The sequence below is a fragment of the Stegostoma tigrinum genome, chromosome 1 (genome assembly GCF_030684315.1).
Source record: "Stegostoma tigrinum isolate sSteTig4 chromosome 1, sSteTig4.hap1, whole genome shotgun sequence".
In the NCBI taxonomy this organism is placed as follows: domain Eukaryota; kingdom Metazoa; phylum Chordata; class Chondrichthyes; order Orectolobiformes; family Stegostomatidae; genus Stegostoma; species Stegostoma tigrinum.
The window spans coordinates 127,090,724-127,113,171 of NC_081354.1; the positions used below are offsets into that span (position 1 = coordinate 127,090,724).

The 22,448-nt window shown below is 39.2% G+C and overlaps 1 protein-coding gene across 2 annotated transcripts in view; it reads right to left on the reverse strand.

Moving 5' to 3' along the window:
* Window positions 1-852: 852 nt before the first annotated feature.
* The window catches only part of ndufs4 (NADH:ubiquinone oxidoreductase subunit S4), a 138,816-nt gene continuing 117,220 nt past the window's right edge, over window positions 853-22,448 (reverse strand). For both annotated transcript variants that reach the window (XM_048540442.2, XM_048540431.2), the window contains exons 3-5: window positions 11,315-11,487; window positions 10,168-10,241; window positions 853-1,040 (exon numbers count right to left, since the gene is read on the reverse strand). In XM_048540442.2, the coding sequence (XP_048396399.2) occupies window positions 937-1,040; window positions 10,168-10,241; window positions 11,315-11,487 (351 nt within the window). In that variant the 3' untranslated portion in view covers window positions 853-936. The remainder of the gene's footprint in view (window positions 1,041-10,167; window positions 10,242-11,314; window positions 11,488-22,448) is intronic.

Consider the following 22,448-nt stretch of genomic DNA (forward strand, 5'->3'; position numbering starts at 1 on the left):
TTTATAAATACTTCTTAAAGATGACTTCTGTGATCAAGCTTTAGCCACTTTCTTTATATGCGACCGTCTCCAACTTACAAAACTCCTTAAGACGTTTCAGAATTTGCTAAAATACTATACAAATGCAAGTTGTTTTATAATCTGTAACCATACGAAGTTTAAGACCATCTAAAACTTAAATATCGTTACTATAGATTAGACGGCATTTTCATGAACTCAGGAAACTCATGGACAGGATATTAAAAAAAAGTGTTGTTATCTGATGAGTGATCCTCTCCCACCATTGACTAGTCACCTCCCAATTATAAATACACTGTTGTATATTCTCCTGCCTCATACTTACACTAACATCAGACTCATCATACAGTATCAAATAGCTCCCTATTTTTAAAAAAATCTATACTTGGCACTAGGAAACAATGACATCAGCATTACTTGACATCTACCCTCTTGTACCTTACCCTCGCTCCAAAACTATGATGAGTATCTCTCTGTTTGAAGGAAAACCCATGATCTGAAACAAAAATGCTCAGTCCTCTCTTCTACAACTTTAAACATTTGAGAAGCACAAAACTATGCATTCACATTATGATGATCCACTGTCTAGATCATACCACAGTGTACTTCTTGCTTTCAATGACCAAGCTTCTTTTATGGTTATTTCCCCAACTTGACAGTTACAGGTCAACCTGAGGAGTTTGTGTATTTTTAAGCTGGGTCAATGGATGTTTACCTAATTAGTGTGATCACATCCACTAAAGGAATCTGCACCTTATTGAAAACCAAGCACAGGAATGGGGAGAAAACTGAGATTTATGGAAAACACAAATTTTATGAAAAAATATACAAAAATCATTGTTTAGTAGTCACATTTATTCAGATGTTAAGGTTAACAGTTGATTTTTTTTGTAGTCAAATGGATAACTGTGAGGATATTTATTTGGTTGACACTCTGGTTCTTTTGTTCCAAGAGAAGTTTGCACCATATGACTTCGGTCTGGGCACCTTTACCTTCTTTTCCTCTACTTCATAATTCCAACCTGTGACGAAAAAAGAAATGTTTTGTTGCATAAGCACTTCTTAACATGATGTTTCCAACTTTATTTGAATATTTATTTATGTAGCCCACAATAGTACATACAAGTTCTAAAATAAACTTCTCAATTAAACTTTAAAGTTGCAAATAAGGTGAACTTTATGATATTACCAATTTGATTATTATAGGATTGCAGACTGACATTTCAGGTAGCATTTATATATCACTGACTAAACATTTTAAGTCTGCAGCAATTAGGTGCATTTTCAATCATCCACCAATACACCACACAACCAGTCACAAGTTTAAACACAGAAAATAGAAAACTCAGATTTTCCATATCTCAACATCGTCTTTTCCTCGATCCACCTTACCAATCTAATATTTACTGTTGTAATATTTACTGCCTTTAGCACTATTCCTGGAAGCAAACGTCAAATATTCTTAATTCTCAGTGTAAACAGGTTTCTCTTACCCTCAATTCTAAGCATTATATTTTATCTTGCAACTATTGCCTCTAACTTGTTTCTACTTAGTCTGAACCATTCCTTTGTAGCTTAACACATCTATTTTTTTGCCATTTATCTCCACAGTTCTAAGAAATCAGTTGATTTTTTTTTCAAAATATTTTTCATATTTATATTAATTCACTTTAGGAAACATGTTAGCTAATTCTGCAATGCAGCCTCTGTGAAGTCTCAATAACCTTTGGAATTGAATGCTACTTCTTATTTTAACCGAAATCTACGAGACTTTTAATAAAACAAATCCTGGCAGTTAGAAATACCCATTTTTAATGTTCTGAAATTTGTATCCAAAATCCTTTGTCCTTCAAAAGCTGAGCCTCCTTTCTTTCAGAGTACAATTACAGATGTTAATTTTGTTCAAGCAGAAGGCTTCACCCAAATAACTTTGTATTCTGATTGCCATTTTTAACATTCTCCCATATTACAAGCAACATTTTGAAACTTAGAATCATAGAGGACTGAAGAGGCCCTTTGGTCCATGAAGTCTGCACCAACAAAAAGCTATTCTAAATCAACGTTAGTCCAACATTCCAGCACTTGGCCCATAGCTTTGAATGTTTTAAAATTTCAGTGATCATCCAGATTTTTTAAAAAATGTTCTGAGGTTTCCCATCTCAACTACCCCTCCAGATTCCCACCACATCTGGGTGAAAAATCTTTTCCCAAAATTACGTCTAAATGTCCTAACTTTCACCTTAAAATTATACTCCCTTGTGATTGACCTTTTTTTAAAAAAAAATCACTCATGGGACTTGGGTGTCATTGGCTGGTCAATGTTTATTGCCTGGCTCTAGTTAGGGTGGCACGGTGGCTTGGTAGTTAGCACTGCTGCCTCATGGCGCCAGGGGCCCAGTTTTGATTCCACCCTCGGGTGACTGTCTATGTGGAGTTTGCACATTCTCCTTATGTCTGCATGGGTTTCCTCCGGGTGCTCCGGTTTCCTCCCACAGTCCAAAGATGTGCAGGTTAGGTGGATTGGTTGTGCTAAATTGCCCATAGCGTTCAGGGATATGTAGATTAGGTGGGTTATAGCGGGGTGGGTCTGAGTTTGGTGTGGACTTGTTGGGCCGAAGGGACTGTTTTCACACTGTAGGGATTCTATGATCTCCAGTTGCTGTTGAGAAGGTGGTGGTGAGTTGTCTTCTTGAACCGCTGCAGTAGATTGACCCACTACGTCTTTAGGGAGGGAATTACAGGATTTTGAGCCAGCAACAGTGAAGGAATGGCAGTACGTTCCCAAGTCAGAATGACGAGTGGCTTGGAGAGCAACTTGGTGGTGTTCCCAGGTTTCTGCTGCCTGTGTCCTTCTAGATGGAGGTGGTCATCAGTTTAGAAGGTGCTATCTGAGGATCTTTGGTGAATTTCTTTAGTGTAACTTGTAGATAATACACACTGTTGCAACTGAACGTTGGTGACAAAGGGAGTAGATGCTTGTGGATGTGGTGCCAATCAAGTAGACTGCTTTGTGCTGGATGGTATCAAGCTTCTGGAGAGTTGTTGGAACTGCAGCCATCCATGGGGAGCATCCCCTCACGGTCTTGACTTGTGCCTTGTAGATTGCAAACAGGCTTTTGGGAGTCAGGAAGTGAGTCACTTGCTGCAGTTTTCCTAGCTACTGACCTCATCTTCTATCCACTGTATTTATACGGGAAGTCCCGTTGAATTTCTGATTAATGGTAATGTCCAGGATGTTCATACTGAGGGTTTCAGTGATGATAACACCATTGAATGTGAAGGGGTGGTGGTTAGATTACCTCTTATGGGAGATAGTTATTACCTGGCATTTGTGTGGCACAAATGTTACTTGCAACTTGTCAACCCAAGCCTGGATATTGCCCTGATCTTGTTTTGTCTGAACATGAGCTGTTTAAGAATCTGAGGAGTCACGAATGGCCCTGAACATTAGGCAATCATCGGTGAACATTCCCACTTCTGGCCCATGAGAGGGGGAAGGTCATTGATGAAGCAGCTGAAGATGGTTGGGCCTAGGACACTACCCTGAGGAACTTCTGCAGAGATGTCCTGGAACTGGAATGACTGACCTCGAATAACCACAACCAACTTACGTGCTCGGTATGGCTCCAAGCAGCAGTGAATTTGCCCCAATTGCCAGTTACTCCACTTTTGCTGGGGCTCCTTGACGCCATACTACGCCAGGAGGGGGCACGAGAAAGGCTTGGCAGAAGGAATCCGGGAAAACACAAAGGCATTTTACACTTACGTGAGGAATAAGAGAATGGTCAAAGAAAGAGTAGGGCCGATCAGGGATAGCATAGGGAACTTGTGTGTGGAGCCTGAGGAGGTAGGGGAAGCCCTAAATGAGTTTTTTGCTTCTGTCTTTACGAAAGAAACCAACTTTGTAGTGAATGAAACCTTCGAAGAGCAGGTGTGCATGCTGGAATGGATAGAGATAGACGAAGCTGATGTGCTGTAAATTTTGGCAAACATTAAGATTGACAAGTCGCCAGGCCCGGATCAGATTTGTCCTCGGCTGCTTTGGGAAGCGAGAAATGCAATTGCTTCGCCACTTGCGAAGATCTTTGCATCCTCGCTCTCCACTGGAGTCGTACCTGAGGACTGGAGAGAGGCAAATGTAATTCCTCTCTGCAAGAAAGGAAATAGGGAAATCCCCGGCAATTATAGACCGGTAAGTCTCACGTCTGTCGTCTGCAAGGTGTTAGAAAGGATTCTGAGGGATAAGATTTATGACCATCTGGAAGAGCATGGCTTGATCAAATACAGTCAACACGGCTTTGTGAGGGGTAGGTCATGCCTTACAAACCTTATCGAGTTTTTTGAGGATGTGACTAGTAAGGTTGATGAGGGTCAAGCTGTGGATGTGGTGTATATGGACTTCAGTAAGGCATTTGATAAGGTTCCCCATGGAAGGCTCATTCAGAAGGTCAGGAGGAATGGGATACAGGGGAACTTAGCTGCTTGGATACAGAATTGGCTGGCCAACAGAAGACAGCGAGTGGTAGTAGAAGGAAAATATTCTGCCTGGAAGTCAGTGGTGAGTGGGGTTCCACAGGGCTCTGTCCTTGGGCCTCTACTGTTTGTAATTTTTATTAATGACTTGGACGAGGGAATTGAAGGATGGGTCAGCAAGTTTGCAGACGACACAAAGGTCGGAGGTGTCGTTGACAGTGTAGAGGGCTGTTGTAGGCTGCAGCGGGACATTGACAGGATGCAGAGATGGGCTGAGAGGTGGCAGATGGAGTTCAACCTGGATAAATGCGAGGTGATGCATTTTGGAAGGTCGAATTTGAAAGCTGAGTACAGGATTAAGGATAGGATTCTTGGCAGCGTGGAGGAACAGAGGGATCTTGGTGTGCAGATACATAGATCCCTTAAAATGGCCACCCAAGTGGACAGGGTTGTTAAGAAAGCATATGGTGTTTTGGCTTTCATTAACAGGGGGATTGAGTTTAAGAGTCGTGAGATCTTGTTGCAGCTCTATAAAACTTTGGTTAGACCGCACTTGGAATACTGCGTCCAGTTCTGGGCGCCCTATTATAGGAAAGATGTGGATGCTTTGGAGAGGGTTCAGAGGAGGTTTACCAGGATGCTGCCTGGACTGGAGGGCTTATCTTATGAAGAGAGGTTGACTGAGCTCGGTCTCTTTTCATTGGAGAAAAGGAGGAGGAGAGGGGACCTAATTGAGGTATACAAGATAATGAGAGGCATAGATAGAGTCGATAGCCAGAGACTATTTCCCAGGGCAGAAATGGCTAGCACGAGGGGTCATAGTTTTAAGCTGGTTGGTGGAAAGTATAGAGGGGATGTCAGAGGCAGGTTCTTTACGCAGAGAGTTGTGAGAGCATGGAATGCGTTGCCAGCAGCAGTTGTGGAAGCAAGGTCATTGGGGTCATTTAAGAGACTGCTGGACATGCATATGGTCACAGAAATTTGAGGGTGCATCCATGAGGATCAATGGTCGGCACAACATTGTGGGCTGAAGGGCCTGTTCTGTGCTGTACTGTTCTATGTTCTATGTTCTATGTTCTATACTAGGTTGAACACAGCCTTGATGGCCTCTTACCGCTAATATTCAAAGCTTTTGTCCATGTTTGAGCCATGTCCGTAATGAAGTCAGGAACTGAGTAGCCCTGACGGAACCAAAACTGTGTCACAGAACAGGTTATTGCTGAGCGGGTGCTGCTTGATAACACATTTGATGACATCTTCTATTACTTTACAATGATTGAGATTAGTCTGATGTGGTGGTAATTGGCTGGGTTGGATTTGTCTTTTTAGCATACAGGAGATACTTGGGCAATTTTCCAAATTGTCGGGTAGATGCCAGTGTTGTAACTATGTTGGAACAGTTTGGCTGGGCAAGTTTTGGTTTGTAAGTCTTCATTGCTATTACCAGAATGTTGCCAGGGCCCATAGCTTTTGCAGTATCCAGCATCTTCAACTGTTTCTTGATATTATGTGAACTGAATCGAATTGGCCAAGTCTGGCATTTGTGATATGAGGGGCCACTGGAGGAGGCCTAGTTGGATCAACCACTTGGTACTTTTGGCTAAAGAATGCTTGAACTAAGGGTATAGCTTCTTTCTCATCACCTCATCCATTATCCTACACACCCTGATCAGATGCCCTTTCAGCATTCTCTGCATAAAAGAAAATAATCTGAGCCTATCCAGCTTCACTTCACAGCCAAACTGCCACAGAACTGCGTTCAATATTCCCGCTGTGTCCTAATCAAAGTTTTGTACAGCTACAACATGACCTTCTGGCTCATATAATCTAGGACATAACTGATGAAAAGTAAGACTGGTCACTTGCTTTTAACAACCTAACTAAGCTGTTCTGTTGCCTTAACTGATCTGTGGACAAACACACTAGATCCACCTGTTTCTCAGAGCTACCTAGTGTCCTGCCATTCAGTGAGTGCTCCCTTCTCTTGTTGCTTCTTCCAAAGTGCATCACCTCACAGTTACCAGGGTTAAATTTCATCTGCCACTGATCTGCCCATGAGACCAATCCTCCTGTAAACTAAGACCTTTGTCGTGACTTCACAACCTTTGCGTCATCCCACAAACATTTTCTTCTATATTGCTTACATGTATCACAAACAATAATGAACCTAGTACTTATACCTGTGGGTTGCCACTGGACACTGGTCTCAAGTCACGCAAACAGCCACTACTACCAACACTTGCGTTCACTTACCATTAAGCTGATTATGGATCCAACTTGCAAGTCGGATACTTGTGCATCTATCTTCTTCAGTCTCCTATCCAGGACCTTGTCAAAGGCTTTGCTGGAATCCGCAGAAACTAAAATAAACTGCACTCCCCTCATCTACACACCTGGTCATCTCCTCAAATAAATTCAATCAGATTTGTTAGGTATGACTTTAAAAAGCCACACTGGCTACTCTTTCAGAATATTCACCATTAATTTTCCTACCACAGATGTGAGATCACTGTTCTATAGTTCCCCGATTCATATGTATTACCATTCTTGAAAACTAGAATCACATTAGCTGTCCTCCAGTTCCCTGGTTCTTACACTGTGGTCAGGAACGATTAAACATTTGTGATAGAGGCTCTGTAATTTTCTCCCAAGTCTCCCAACAAAGCCTGGGATACAACATATCCAGACGTGGGGATTTGTCCACTTTTAAACCTGCCAAATACTTCTTCACTCGCTTTGTCAGTCTGCTCAAGAACCTCTCAGTCCATATTCCTGACTCCTCTATCTACATGCTATTCTCTAAAGTGAAGACAGATGGAAAATACTAGTTTAACGCCCTACCAATGTCCTCTGGTTCTACGTACGGATTGTCCCCACGGTCCCTCATCGGCCCTACATTTCTCTGGTTACCCTCTTCCCTTTGATATGTTTATACAGTATTTTGGGATTCTTCCTAATCTTTCTAACCAGTGTGTTTTTTTCATGCTCTGATGAAGGGTCTAGGCCCGAAACGTCAGCTTTTGTGCTCCTGAGATGCTGCTTGGCCTGCTGTGTTCATCCAGCCTCACATTTTATTATCTTGGAATTCTCCAGCATCTGCAGTTCCCATTATCTCTGTTTTTTTCATGCCCCCTCTTTGCTCTCCTAATTGGTTTAAGATCCTCCCTGCGCTTTCTGTGCTCCTCTAGGCCTTCTATTGATTTGGTCCCTTTGTACCTGTTGCTAAAAGTCTCTCTTTTCCTTCTTATCTAGTCCAGAACATTCCCAGGTAGCTAGAGTTATTTGGACTTCTTGCTCCTACATTTCATCCCAAAGAGAACATGCTGGCCTTGTACTCTCGCCAATTATACTTCGAATGCCCCCAATTGTTCCACTGTAGATTTACCCAGAAGTAGCTGTTCCCAGCCTACTTTAGCCAGATCCTGCCTTATTTTATTAAAAGTGCCTTCTCCAAATCCAGAACTCATTTTTGAAAACATCCTTTTCCTTTCCCAAAACAAATTTTAAACATATTGTGTTTGGTAACTTTCACTAAAATGCTCTCTCACTGCCACCTTGAGCCCTGTCCAGCTTCATTCCCTGAATTGGATCCAGCACCACACTATCCCTTATTGACCAACTATACATTCATGTAAAAATCTCTCCTGAATACAGTCCTCTTGTCTTTCAAACAGCCAACTAGTTGCTTGAAATTTCCAGCTAGTTTATGCTTTAAAAATAACAACAGTTTCAGTGCAAATCCTATTCTTGACACACAAAACTAAATTAAATTCTGGCTTACATGACTTAAAAATCATAGAATCCCTACAGTGTGGAAACAGACTATTTGGCCCATCAAGTCCACACCAACCCTCCAAAGAGCATCCCACCCAGGTCTACCCCATCTCAGTAACACCACATATACCATGGCTAATCCACCTAGCCTGCATGTCCCTGGACACTACGGGAAATTTAGCACAGCCAATCCACCTAACCTGCATATCTTTGGACTGTGGGGGGAAACCAGAACACCTGAAAGAAACCCACGCAAACACGGGAAGAATGTACAAGCTCCACACACAGTCGCCCAGGTCTCTGATGCTGTGAGACAGTAGCGCTAACTACTGTGTCACCATGCTGTAGAAAGACTTATGCACTTGTATGTGGAATAACATCGACATGTACTAGCCATTAGCAATGCATATTTAAAGAAATACAGTGGATACCATTGAAAATAACATGCTTTATATGGCAACTACTTCTGGGACACTAAAATGATCATTTTGATTGTAAATTATCTGTAAACCTGAATGCTACAATTTTCTCATAGTGATACAATTTTGCACAGGTTTATTGGATTGTGTAGATCAATTGACTTTTCTCAGATAAAACATTATTCATACTTAAGGGTTTGCTTTATTCATTTATCATTTTCACTCCCATCTACTCATGACTAATGAGTAGGATATATCTACCTGACTAGGCCTGCAAAAAGTGGTAAGAGGCCAATAAAATGAAAAATTTACTTGACCATGCTCTCACCAGTTCCAGATTCAAATGACCATGAATAGTGTTAAGAGTGACCACTGCAGTTGATAGGTACAAAATTCTGTTTTCACCTCCTCATGTGTTTGCTGTTTTCACCATACTAAATGGGAGAGATTCAGAACACATCTAGCAGCTCAAAACTGGGCATCCACAAGGCACCACAGTGCATTTAATTACAACATGAAATCTCATATCTCTCACTCTACCATTACCATCAAGCCAGGGGAATCAGCCTGCTTCAGTGAGGATTATGGAAGAATAATTGCATTGAGCGTAATTAAAATGAAATGGCAACATCACGAAGCCACAACACACGTCTACACTGATATCGAACAGTAGGATCAGCATGTCAAAGACTGAGCTAAGTGATACCACAAACAAGGGCTCAGATTAAGTCTTGCCAGATCTAGGTGTGAGTAGTGGTGGACAAATAAATAACATTTCTCTCCACAATTATGGCGTGGTACACAACAGTATTCTTACCGAAATACCTCAAATAATCTGTAGATTTATTCTTTATATTTTTTACTTTATACAGCAACTTGCATGGTCTTTGGAATACGATCATAAGATACAGGAACAGAATTAGTCCGTTCAGCTCAACAAGTCTGCTCCACATTCAATAATGGCTGATGAAAGAAAAGTCTGGGAGTTTTACACCCTAACAGAAGTTTGAAATCATTTTTAAAAATGCTGTTCACAAAAGTGTCTGTTATATTGTCTACAAGTGGTCACTCCTACTAATGGCAACACCATTAATATAATAGATTGGAAATTTTAGACAATTATGGATTGCACAAATTTTAAAGACAAATTAAAAACAGGATTTTTTTAACACGGATAAAAATTGAAATTACAGCCAGCATAGTTCACATAAGACTCAACAGCTATATTCTTACTTATACGCTGGCAGCAACCAGTTTAAAATAAAGATTTAAAAACAATCTATCTTGTCCTTAGTCTTTGAATATTGAGAATATACAGCATTAACACACAGTTTACATATTTACTACATAATGATCGACTCTAAGTCCTTAGTTGTCATTAATTTATTCAGAATGGTATGGCATTACAACTAATGTTGCAACAGAAATGTCTATGTGATCCAGAGCAACCTCACTACTAGATTTAAATGAAATAGCACAATACCATTTTTTTCTACAAAAGCAATTGCGTCCTCTTTGGTGGTAAAACTTATATCTATATTTGATAGTGGATCAGCTCTGAAATGAAAAGAAGAACTATAAGTCTTTTACAACAACCAAACTTCGATCCTATTAACATGCTTTTAATTGTATTTCAGTCTGTTTAAAGTTTAAAATGTTAGGCAAACATCAGTCACACTCGCACCGACGAGGAGAAAAGCACCAGTGCCAGAAGGACAATTACTCCTTGTCATACAATATCCTGTGGATCTAGGTCACTTATTCTTTACTGCCAGTGGATATCTTCAAATTCCTTATTAAATACAATGTGGTCGCATCCGCACTCCAAGGCAGCAGTTTTGAGAGAAAATTGTCACGACCTCCTCAGTATAACAAGATATAAATGCAGTCTTCTATGCATCAAGAGATAAAATTTTGTAAACATTTTCTATGATCTGCAAAGAGGCAATTATAATTTTGAGACGATCAATACTGGTCTAGTAACAGGATTGCATTCTATGTCTTCACTTCAGAATAATTTAATTTTATCTCCATTAATAAACCAGCTAAAATCATGAATTTCAGTCAAGAGGGGAGTTTTTAATGGAAAAGGCAAGGTTTGGAGGAAGTTTGATAGAGGCTTTCTAAACATTGAGGGGTCTGTACAGAGTAGATAGGGAGTGATTGCTCCCATATGTAGAAGGATCAAGAACAAGAGGGTACAGATTTAAAATAACTGGAAGAAGCATCTGAACATGTTTTGCAGAGGTACAGAAACAATGGGCTGAATGGCCTCCTTCTATGTTGCAACAAGTTTATAATTTTTACCTAGCGCAAACTGAACGGTACTCCCAACCCACAGTAATTTAGCTAACTCTTAACCATTCATTGAAATGGTAATTCACTCAGCTATTAAGAAGTCAAGTCACCATCATCTTCTCAAGTGTAACTGGGATGGGCATGAAATGCTGACCTTGTCAGTGATGGTCACATCCTGCAAACGAAAAGATTTAGTGCTGGTAATAGTCAACACTAATGATAATGAGATCTGCAAGTGAAGACTTAAAAGTTAATTGCTTATTGAGTTTATGTTTAATTAAGTTTAATTAGGAAGTAGAGATAAAGTCATATTTAATAAAAATAAAACTCACGTGGATGACCAACCCATTAAGGGATTTTCCCAACGTTCCCTGGTGTCAAACTCCAGCTTCCAAACTTTTGTGTTGTTCATGCCAGATTGCATTGCGTTCCGTGCTGGAACAAAAATCCTCACTGTCCGTGTTTTTACTTGGACCTCCGGGACACCAGTTAATGGACTGATATCCTGGTGTCAAAAACAGAATATATGAAATAACAGGAGTAGATCATTCAGTGCTGATCTCAGACTTCAAATCCACCTTCCTGCACTATCTTCACAACTCTTAATTCCCTTAAGATTCCAGAAATCTCTTGATGTCTATCTTGAAAATGCCCAAAAACAACAAAACATGTACTAATTTCAAAGGTCTACATGGATTTAACAATATGATCCTTTTACTACAACTGGGAGGCAAATAACAAAATGCATATATGGTTTGTAAATCATTACGCATCTGAATACCAGGTGATGAATGTTTAACCAATTTGACAGACGAGTATGTGATTTTGCGATTCATAGCTACAGTATCAGTGGTATAGTCAGAAGGTTTTCTACGTAGCTAATCAGCAACAGCTGTGTGGCTTCCAAACATTGCAAGAACCACGGTATAGACATAATCACAGACAACATTTCATTGCTTCTTAAAGCTTACTTATTTTCTGTTCTATGATATTTTGGCTTCCTATACTTGCACATCCTTTTGTAAGGTTTCAAGTTGAGACAATGAAACCAGCCATTCTTTGGCAACACACTTTATGAACTCTTACTTGAGGCTGTTAAGAAAAAATCCTCTCTTATCTTTGGCTACAATTATACATAGTGTTTGTCGAGCAACATCTCATTTCACCATTACAAGTCTAAAGAGAGTTGTTTTTTAAATCTGCAAGCTGTTTGAGAAAGACAAGAGCACAAAATTGCCTTATTATTCAAAATAAATAGTGCTGCATTTATATTGTTGCTATTTTTATACTGAATTGAATGCAGCATCAAGTTTGTAATCCTAAACTACTCAATCATAGAATGTGTGTCAGATCATGTTCAGTAAAATCAATCTAAACTGATGATCTGTGATTGCATCAAAATAAGGCTGTGTCATGTACTGTATTCCAAATATTGTTTTTCTGTTATATTAATCTAGTTAGACTGAAATAATACTGGAGAGATGCACGATATAATATTTAATCCTTTATAATATTTTAACCCAACAGCAAAGTTGCTGTAGCTTCCTTTAACCATTCAAAAGATACCACACTATAACTTGATATAGCCTTGCTTACTGCAAATAACTCTTCTTGTGTTTTTTTTGGCAAGGGAAAGGTCAAATTCATGTTTCATTCTTGTATTAAGATGCAATGTCTTGACAAATCCTTTTCAGTATTAAGATTGCATTTCAACATGAAAGATATTGAATACGTAGAGAACATCAGTGTAGAAAACAGCACTCCTTTTGGTCAAGTAATAGTCATTCACTTTTAATAAATCTGCTTCATATGCTAAGACCAACTCAGTCAACAGCTTAAAGAGATTTATAAACATTTCTGCTAAATTGTATGTTCCATTTGCAGTTAGAGATTTCAACACATGAAGAATATCCATATTAGTCCATACAGATGCAATACATGAATCTTTAAAAGTAATAATTTTTAGATTAGGCAATAAATATTAAGCTCTGGTGAATACTTCTTCCATGAGGAATCACTGCCAGCGATAGATCCCATTAATGACTTAGCCACTCTATGTGTGTGGACAAGTTGATTCAGTGTTTTCTTTTCATAGGATACAAATAATTGGACTTTCTGAAATTCACTTCTGTCCATTTGCACCAGAGTACTCTCCACATCCAAATCAGATCTATTTTCATTTGTTCTGATCTAACAAAATGTTCATAGCTCAGTAGGCTCATAATTTTTATTTTAAATAGAAAAGTCATTGAAAGCAATATAATTTGTAATGTCTTCTGTTACAGAGGGAGAGTAGCCAAACCCCTCTGATAATTAAACTAAAACACAAACCCCAATCTGTTACGATGGGAGTTGGGGTTGTCCTCTAATAATTACCCCCAAAACACCCACAGAAGTTTGTCTTTCCCGCCGTAATCTGTTAAAAGAGTGGTTAAAGGAAAGAAAATCTTTGATTTCCATTTTACAAGTAACAAAAAACAATTTATTCATTTAACCCAACAATGAACAAATTAACAGAATTACTAACAAACCGACAATTCCTCCTCATACTACTATGAGGGTTTTGAGCTAAAATACCACAATACCTTTGATTAATCAGATAGGCTTTTTCTGAGAGCTGAATACTCTGCCAGGTGGCAGATGGCTCTCCGATTTTCCAAAATCCCTTGTGCTATACACCCGTAATGACATAATCAAATTCTTATAATATGATTGGTTTCAGTTTGTCAACACCAGAGTTAAATTCAATCAGTTTTCTGTATCTAGGTGCTTGCTTTAAATTAACTGGCCAAATTTAAGCTTGTTGTCAAAACATCAAAACAGGCCACTTACAGCTAATGAGTACACGATGGAATTTTAGAACTGTCTGTATAATTTACCACAGACAAAGCACAAATCTTTTAAAGGGACCACACATTTTAGCTTCCTGCCTTCCACTTCACAATTACTCTACCCAACTTTGTAGCACTCCTCAAATTGCAGAACTTGAGATGCTGTAAAATCATCCAGTAATTGTCAAAGTTTTCTTTTGACAGTATCAGGACTTTGAGCATTTTCTTTTGTTACAGAAAATGCTCAGTGGCCTTCAGGAACCAAAACCATTTGAGAATCAGTGCTTCCCAAAACTTGATCGTTCAAGCACCAGAATGGGGTTACAATGCTGTGACTACAAGACCAGACTGAGCTCGGGGTTGGGAGGAAATCACTTGTTCACTTAATTGGAGACTTTAATGAAGAACACTTACTTGCTATCGGGCTCTGGATTAAGGCATTCAGGCCCCAAGGGATGGCTGGATAATTCACATCCCCTCATGAAAAGACTGCAATGAAATAAAGGGGCCATGGATCTGAAGATTCCCACATAATCCTATGTCCTGTTCAAGATGGTATCATAGAACATAACAGCACAGAGCAGGCCCTTTGGCTCTTGATGTTGCACCGACCTGTGAAACCAATCTGAAGCCCATCTAACCTACACTATTCCATTATCATCCATATGTTTATCCAATGACCATTTAAATGCCCTTAAACTTGGTGAGTCTACTACTGTTGCAGACAGGGCATTCCACGTCCTTACTACTCTCTGAGTAAAGAATCCACCTCTGACATCTATCCTATATCTATCATACCTCAATTTAAAGCTATGTCCCTTCGTGCTAGCCATCACCATCCGAGGAAAAAGGCTCTCACTGTCCACCCTATCTAATCCTCTGATCATCTTGTATGTCTCTATTAAGTCGCTTCCTAACCTTCTCTCTAATGAAAACAGCGTCAAGTTCCTCAGCCTTTCCCCGTAAGGCCTTCCCTCCATGCCTGACAACATCCTGGTAAATCTCCTCAGGACCCTTTCCAATGCCTCCACATCCTTCCCATAATGCGGTGACCAGAACTGTATGCAATACTCCAAGTGCGGCCACACCAGAGTTTTGTATCATCCTCATTGCTGACAATGGTGGAGATATTGAGGCCAATTCCCTCTTTGGAGTGAAAGCACACTCTGCTTTTAGCCCCAGTGGCAAAATTTTAAGGTTGTTTGAAAATTCCAGCCCACAGAACTATGCTGACTGTGTTACATCTTGACTTGTCCTGCAACCCCACCTCCCCCAATCAGCCTCACTCATTTTCCTGTGCTTCATACATTCCAGTTTGAAAACATGCCATATCTCTGAAGCTGCTTTTCTACATGCTTTCTGAATTTTAGAACAAAAGGCATATTTTTAATTGCATGTAGAAACTTGCCTGTTTTCCAATTGTAGCAAAATTGATGACAAAGAAAAGGCCACTTAAAACTGCTCAATGTTCAAAGTTTGTACAAACAGACATCTCTAATACTATAATGATTCCACAGTATAAAGAAAGTTATTTCAATACACAAAGAAGTTTAATTTCTTGTTTACATCAAAAAGAATGCATAAATAATCAGGTGGCTCATTAATGTCCTTTACGGAAGGTAGTTGTCCGGTCTAAGTGTGACTCCAGTTCCACAGCAATGTACTTGACTATTACCTGCCCTCTGGGTAATTAGTAAATGAGCAATAAGTGCTGGCCCACCCAGCTACACTGATGCCCTGTGAGTGACTTCTATTTTTCCAACAGTGCCCTCTAGTTCAGAGTCAACCATAAGAGGAAATGTCCTTTGCATGTTGAACTTGTCAGGATTGTTCAGGCTCTTCAATCAATCAAAAATCTTTCACTCCAGTGGGAATGAGACAATTTTGTCTAACCTTTCCTCATAGGTCAATCACTCATTCCAAGTATCAATTGGTAAACTTCCTCTGAACTGCCTCCAACTTCTCTCATTTTCTTCAGGGCAGAAGGGTGGCCGTGGTTGTCCACATGGGCCCCGGTTATGCCGGTGTCTTTGTGGGGTACATAGAACATTCCTTGTTCCAGTCCTATTCTGGCCCACATTCACAATTCCTTCCCCGATATATCAATGATATTACGAGTGCTGCTTCCCTCTTTCGTCTGGAATTGGAAAACTTCTCTTCCTTCGCGTAACAGTGACAGGGTTCTCTTTGTCCTTATATACCATCCCACCAGTATCCACATCCAGAAGATCATCGGACACCATTTCCACAATCTCCAGTGAGATGCCACCACCATACACATATTCCCCTCCACTCCCTGTGCGGGGACTGTTTCCTCCGGGACACCCTCGTTCACTGTTGCTTCACCTCCAACACGCCCCGGCACCTTTCCCGCAACTGGCAAAAATGCAACACCTGCCCATTTACCTCCTCCCTCCCCACTATCCAAGGGCCCGAACATACCTTCCAGGTGAAGCAGCACTCCACCCGCACATCCCAGAATCTTGTCTACTGCATTTGCTGCTCACAATGTTTTGCGACATTGGGGGAAACAAAGTGTAGATTGGGCAACCGCGTTGCAGAATATCTACATTCTGCTCACAAAAAAAGACCCTGATCTACATGTTCCTACACCACGCTGTTCCCTGGCTAACATCTGCATCAGGCTTGCTACATTGTTCCAGTGAAGCTCAATGCAAGCTGGAAGATCAACACCTCATTTTCCGCTTGGGGACCCTGCGGCCCTCCAGACTCAATATCAAATTCAATAATTTTAGGGTCTAAACTCCCCCTTGTCCTAGACCCAACCCCACACATCCAGCTTTGTTATCACATTTCCTGCCATTACACACTACCTATTGCTAATCACTAACAGTCTCCACTAACGACTCCCAGCCAGATCATTATCAGCTCCTTTATCTATCCAACTGCTCTTCTCTCTCTTTGGGCTTTATCCTGTTGTTTACTCCCTGACCAGCCCCCTCCCTATTTTCTGCATATACACAAATGTTTTCCCAGGTACCATCAGTTTTGAGGAAGGGTCATCGGACCTGAAACATTAACTCTGATTTTTTCTTCACAGATGCTGCCTGATGTGCTGAGCTTTTCCAGAAAATTCTGTTTATTTTCCTTCAACACATTTGTCCTTCCTTAAATAAGGAAATAAAAGCTGCACGTAGTACTCAAGATGTAGTCTCATTAATACCCTGTGTAAGTGAAGCATTACCTCCTAAACTTTTATGGCAGCGTCTATGGAGAAAGAAACAGACTTACTATTGAGTCTGCTATAACTTCTTAAGGCATACCTGCTCTGTTTTTCCTGTATTCCCTGTGTTTGTTTCAGGTTTTAAACATGCTTTTATCCTAAATCTTATATTCTATTCCTATTGTAATAAAGTACTAGGTACAACTAAGCTTTTTAATTATGCATTCTATGTACAAGATAACTTTTTGTGATCTATCCTAGATAGCTTGGCATTTTGGATTTCTGCAATGGTTCTTCATTTATGTTATATTCTGCCAAAATGAATAATTTTACATTTTTTCCCACATTACACTCCCTCTATTGCCTTTTGCTCACCTACTTAACCTATCTATACCTGTCTGTATCATCTAGTGGAGAAATGTCATCAAACAGGCAGATCACAAACATTTCTCTCTGCAGTTTACGTCCAAAAAAACATGATTCGCCGACACATGCTTAACCAAATGAGCTCTGTTGCAAATTCTACAAAGCTCCTGGTAAAGAAAAAGACACAATATCTGAAGTTTTATTATGGATATATTTTGAAGAAGTTTTTTGCTATGCGCAGAATAATGACGTGAAGCTGCAATAAGTTCTGTGTGTTCGTGACAAACATATATCAAAATCTGACAGAACTTTTTCAAAGATGTAAGCTTGGCCACATGGACTTGATGACAGTTGTAGCTGATTCCTCATCAAGACCAGTGGTGCATACAACTTTGAACTTTACTGAGTCCACGAAGAAGAAGTAGGATTCTCTGCAGCCTACGAACACCAAACATCAAAGCTGTTGAGAGTAGGATTAAGCTCTGTTGAGGTTTCCCATTCTTCACCCTGCTTTTCCAGCTATGTTTGTCACTTGTTTGCTTAATTGTAGTTCTGATGTAATTGCTCCACAAAGAACTGAATGGCGTGTACAACCATTATAGCTTGTTAACATCAAGATTAATGTTACTGGATTAATGAGTCATAAAGGGGGAAAGAGAAGGAAGAAACCTTCACTTTCATGACAATGTTTCAAAAAGGAACAATATTTTAAACTGGTTTTCATGAGGAAAGTCTTTCCATTGGGAACATCAGACCTTTCACCCAGGAGGCTACAGTCTACATTTCTAGCTGGAATTTCAGGATACCACAGACTATTTTCCCCTGATTTGTTATGGGTATTCCCTGTGCAATGGATGGGGAGAAATGGGGACTAGAAGCAGATAACCTAAGTTAAATAATTATACAGAGAACATGTAATAATATACTTAAAAATGCAGTTACTAATTTACCATTGGCTGGTTAAAAAGTGTTTACCTGCAACAATGTGTTTTACCCTTCCTTTGTCTACTAATGGCTATTGGAGATCACCAGTAGAGTTTTGAAATATCCTTGCTCAAAATAAAGAATGTGCTACAGAAATTAGTCAAAATCATCACAGCGTCATTTTGTAGCCATTTCACTGAGTCCCCTGGGAAGTTAAAGCCCCCTTTACTCATCTGTTCCCCAGATGTGCTTCTTACCAGTCTAGAAATTATAATCCATGAGTCGGACGGTGAACCTTATAATTGAATGATTGTCAGGATATGCTATCCTGTAAATCTACCATCAGAATTCTAGTACAACTGAGTTATCCACCTTACCTACCTGTGGCTTAATAGTGGGAAAATAAGGAAGTAAAACTTGGTTTATCACTTCAATAGACAAATAGAAGACCATGCAATTGCAAAATTGGTTCTAGTCAATAGACTTGAAGGCCTGTTAAATCCTGCTGTGCAGTGCTCGTTTCCATCAAAGTTGTAGTAATACCAACTTTGCATGTGTTAAAATTATTATTCCTTGTTAAAATGTGTTACAAATGCTTGATACAATTTGGAATAAAATGCCTTATGCAGGTTCACAATTGCAATTAACCTCATGGTATCTTTAATACATAAGCATTTTATTAATCTCTCTCTGCTTTATGTCATTTGCATCGAGTCCCTGTGGCTTTGGGTGTAGAATGAGAAGCAGTGTCTGCAGATGGATATAGACAGATTAAGCAAATGGGCAAAAATTTGTAAGATGAAATTTAACATAGTGAAATGTGAAGTTATGCACTTTAGCAGGAACAAGTGGGAGTTGAATATTATTTAAATGGAGAATGGCTGCAGAAACCTTTGCAATAGAGGGATTTTGGAGTCTTCATCCATGAATCACAAAAAGCGAACGTTCAAGTTCAGTGGGTAACAGAGAATGCAAATGGATTGTTGGCTTTTCTTTCAAAGAAAATGGCATATAAAAGTTGAAGGTTTAGCTAAAACTATACAAGTCAATAGTTAGACCAAAGCTGGAATAGTAGACATTTTTAGGCCCCTTGTATGAACAAAGGTATACCAGCATTAAAAGCAGTCCAGAGAAGGTTCACTAGGATTTTTTTTTAGGAGAGGTGAGAAATTTGGGCCTGTGCTCATTTGAATATCGATGAATGGCAGGTGACCTTATTAAAACATACAAGACTGTTAGGGGATTTCACAGGGTAGATATGGAAAGGTGGTTTCCCCTTGTGGGAGAGTCTAGCATCAGAGCTCGTAATCTCAGAATAAGAGGTCTCATATTTAAGACAGACTAGGAGGAATTTCATGTCTGAGGGTATGAATCTGTGGAATTGATTACTGCAGCTGGCTGTTAAGGCTAGGTGTCAAGTATGTTCATCAAGTATATGGGATAGACAAAATTTTGAAATGTTAAGGGAATCGAGCATTATGGGGAAAAGGCAGGAGAGTGAAGTTGATGGTTATTAGATCAGCCATGATCTCAATAGTACAGCAGACTCAGTGCTCTGAATAGCTTACTTATGTTTTCATGAATTAAGGTCTTATAATATGAAAGCTTAAAGAAAGAACCAAGATGAAGATCAACAAAGTAAAACGAGCCAGAAGAGGGAGGGGGAAAAAAAAGGAAAGCACATAACCTCTGCCTCCATTTTGTGCTATGATCTAAAGTTGTTGAACTCAATGTTCAGTTCAGAAGAGTATCAAGTCAAAAGATAAGATGCCATTCATTGGAACACTGTTGCAGACCTTAGATAGAAAGGACAGCAGGGGAGCAAAAGAAGATAATTAAAATGACAAGCAACTGGAATTCAAGAATCCTGCTTACAGATAGAATGCATGCATTCTGAAAAGCAGTCACCCAATTTTATGTTTAGTCTCCATAATGTTTGGGCACCACATTGAGAGCAGTGAATATGGTGCACTAAGTTGAAACAAATACAAGAGACTGCAGATTGACTTGAAAGGAGTGTTTGGGGCCTTGGTCAGTGAGAAAGAAGGAAGTGAAAACACAGGTGTTGCATCTCCTACACTTACACTAAGATGCCTCCTGCATCCTTTTCTGATTTAGAGGCTCATGCCTCTGTATTTCTCTTCTGTTCTGAGGGGTCATTGGTGTAAAAAGAGAAAAATCCTTTGTTTCTCTCCACTGATGTTGTGTCATCTGCTAAGATCTTCCAACCATTTTTTTTTAACATAACCAAGGCAGTCCAATTCTTTTATTATGAATCATAGAGCTTATATCCACAACTTTACAACCTTTCCAACACGCATGTTTTCTCATTGCACGTTTCTATTCACCAGTTCTGGATCACGTTCTACTGATTTCACACCCACGTTTTTAAAAACAAACCTTCTCACTGGCTACATTATTGTGAGGTAGATATCTTAAATTTTTTTCTGTTGCAAATCATAATCTTCAGGGTCTAAGTGAAGCTTCTGAAAGCAGAGATTTAATTACTTTTCCTTCATTTCCAGTCTCTTGCTATTTCCCAAACTGCTTGCAGTTTGGCCTCAGTCCAATGTAGTGAATAGGATGTAGGCCTATTACCAGACCATCTCCACTGTTGCCATACACTATACAGTATGTGAGAAAACAAATTATTCAAAACTGCTTCCCTCTGTGGAAAAAGTATGCCATCTCTGTTTGATATTTCCTGCAGCAACAAAATTGAAATTAGGAACGCTGATGTACTGTGGTCTTTTACCTCCAAGATTATTACTTTTCCACAGTTTATGACCCTGTTGCAACCAATTTTTACTGGAGTTCAACATGTATGAATACTTTTGCAGCGTTTGTTTGTTGAAACATTGATCAAGGAAAGTTCTGTTACAACAGTATTCTCTTCAAACCTACGGCTACAACAATTTTAAAATTGAGAAGGCAGGATTTATAAATTTCCCCTACATTTGAACATACTTAGCCTATCTGATTTTTGGCACCTAATTTCAGATTGCTTTGTTTCGTTAAATGAAATATTTTCGAAGTGTTTCACTGTTTTCACAACAAGTAAAATTAATAAATTTGATTTGATGCTATTTCATTGGGTTTTCAAACATTCTGGATACTGTGGGCACAAAAGTTCACTACACACAATCTGGGAAACACACAAGGTACATATGGGAGTTGCACAGAAAATTGAAGTGGAGAATATATGTCCGTAATGATTGGGAATTATTTCTGGTGTTTTATCAACATTTTTATCATATACAAATTTCACTGCGGCTTGTGATTTATCAAGTTAAATTCAAAAGCCAGAACTATAAACTTCAATACTTAGATTCATGACATGAATGTATCTAATATAAAAGAACATTCTCAAAACTGTTTTGTTCTCTGGAACTAGATAAAATTTGATCCTTTTTGAGAGTGAGGATATCTTTGGAAAGCAGCTTTCAAATTAATATTTACTGTGAAGATTTATATACTACAGCATAGCCATAAAATATAATGAAGTTGCATTCTCTACAAACCACTTCAATATGTATTTTAAGCATAAATTTTTGGGATAGCATGCTCCTTTTGTTACTATTGGCATTTTTTGCTGCTTCATGAAGTTTCACTCTAATTTGTTTCATAAACAATAAAATACAATTGAGACAAATAGGTAGCTCTTTACAATTAAAACATACATCTACTATGCCTATACAATAAAACTGATTGTCATCATAATACTAAATGTTGACATTAGTCAGATAAGGATTTATGGAATCGAAACAAAATCAATAAAACTAGACGCTTCTATTCCTCTGAAAATAATTTATTTACGAGTTCATCAGTTAAAAGTTGACAATTTGGCAGTCAGCTGTTAGAATAAAAATTTCAAACCACTTTGAACATAGAATCATCATAGCTTACAATCACTGTTTCTGCTTGCTGAAGGCAAGTAGAGTGCTGTTGTACAGCTGAGCTACTGCTAAAGTTAGGAAAATAAAAGCTTGGCATCTATCACATACTTGACACCTAATGGGCAAAGAAGCTCTAAATATTCCTATTCCCTGTGGGCTCAGTCAGTCTAGACAAGCTGATTTCTCACAGTTTTTAAAATGCATTACAACACTCTCCATTGTGATCACCTCATTCTTCTAACTCATACAACATCCAGCAAAACTG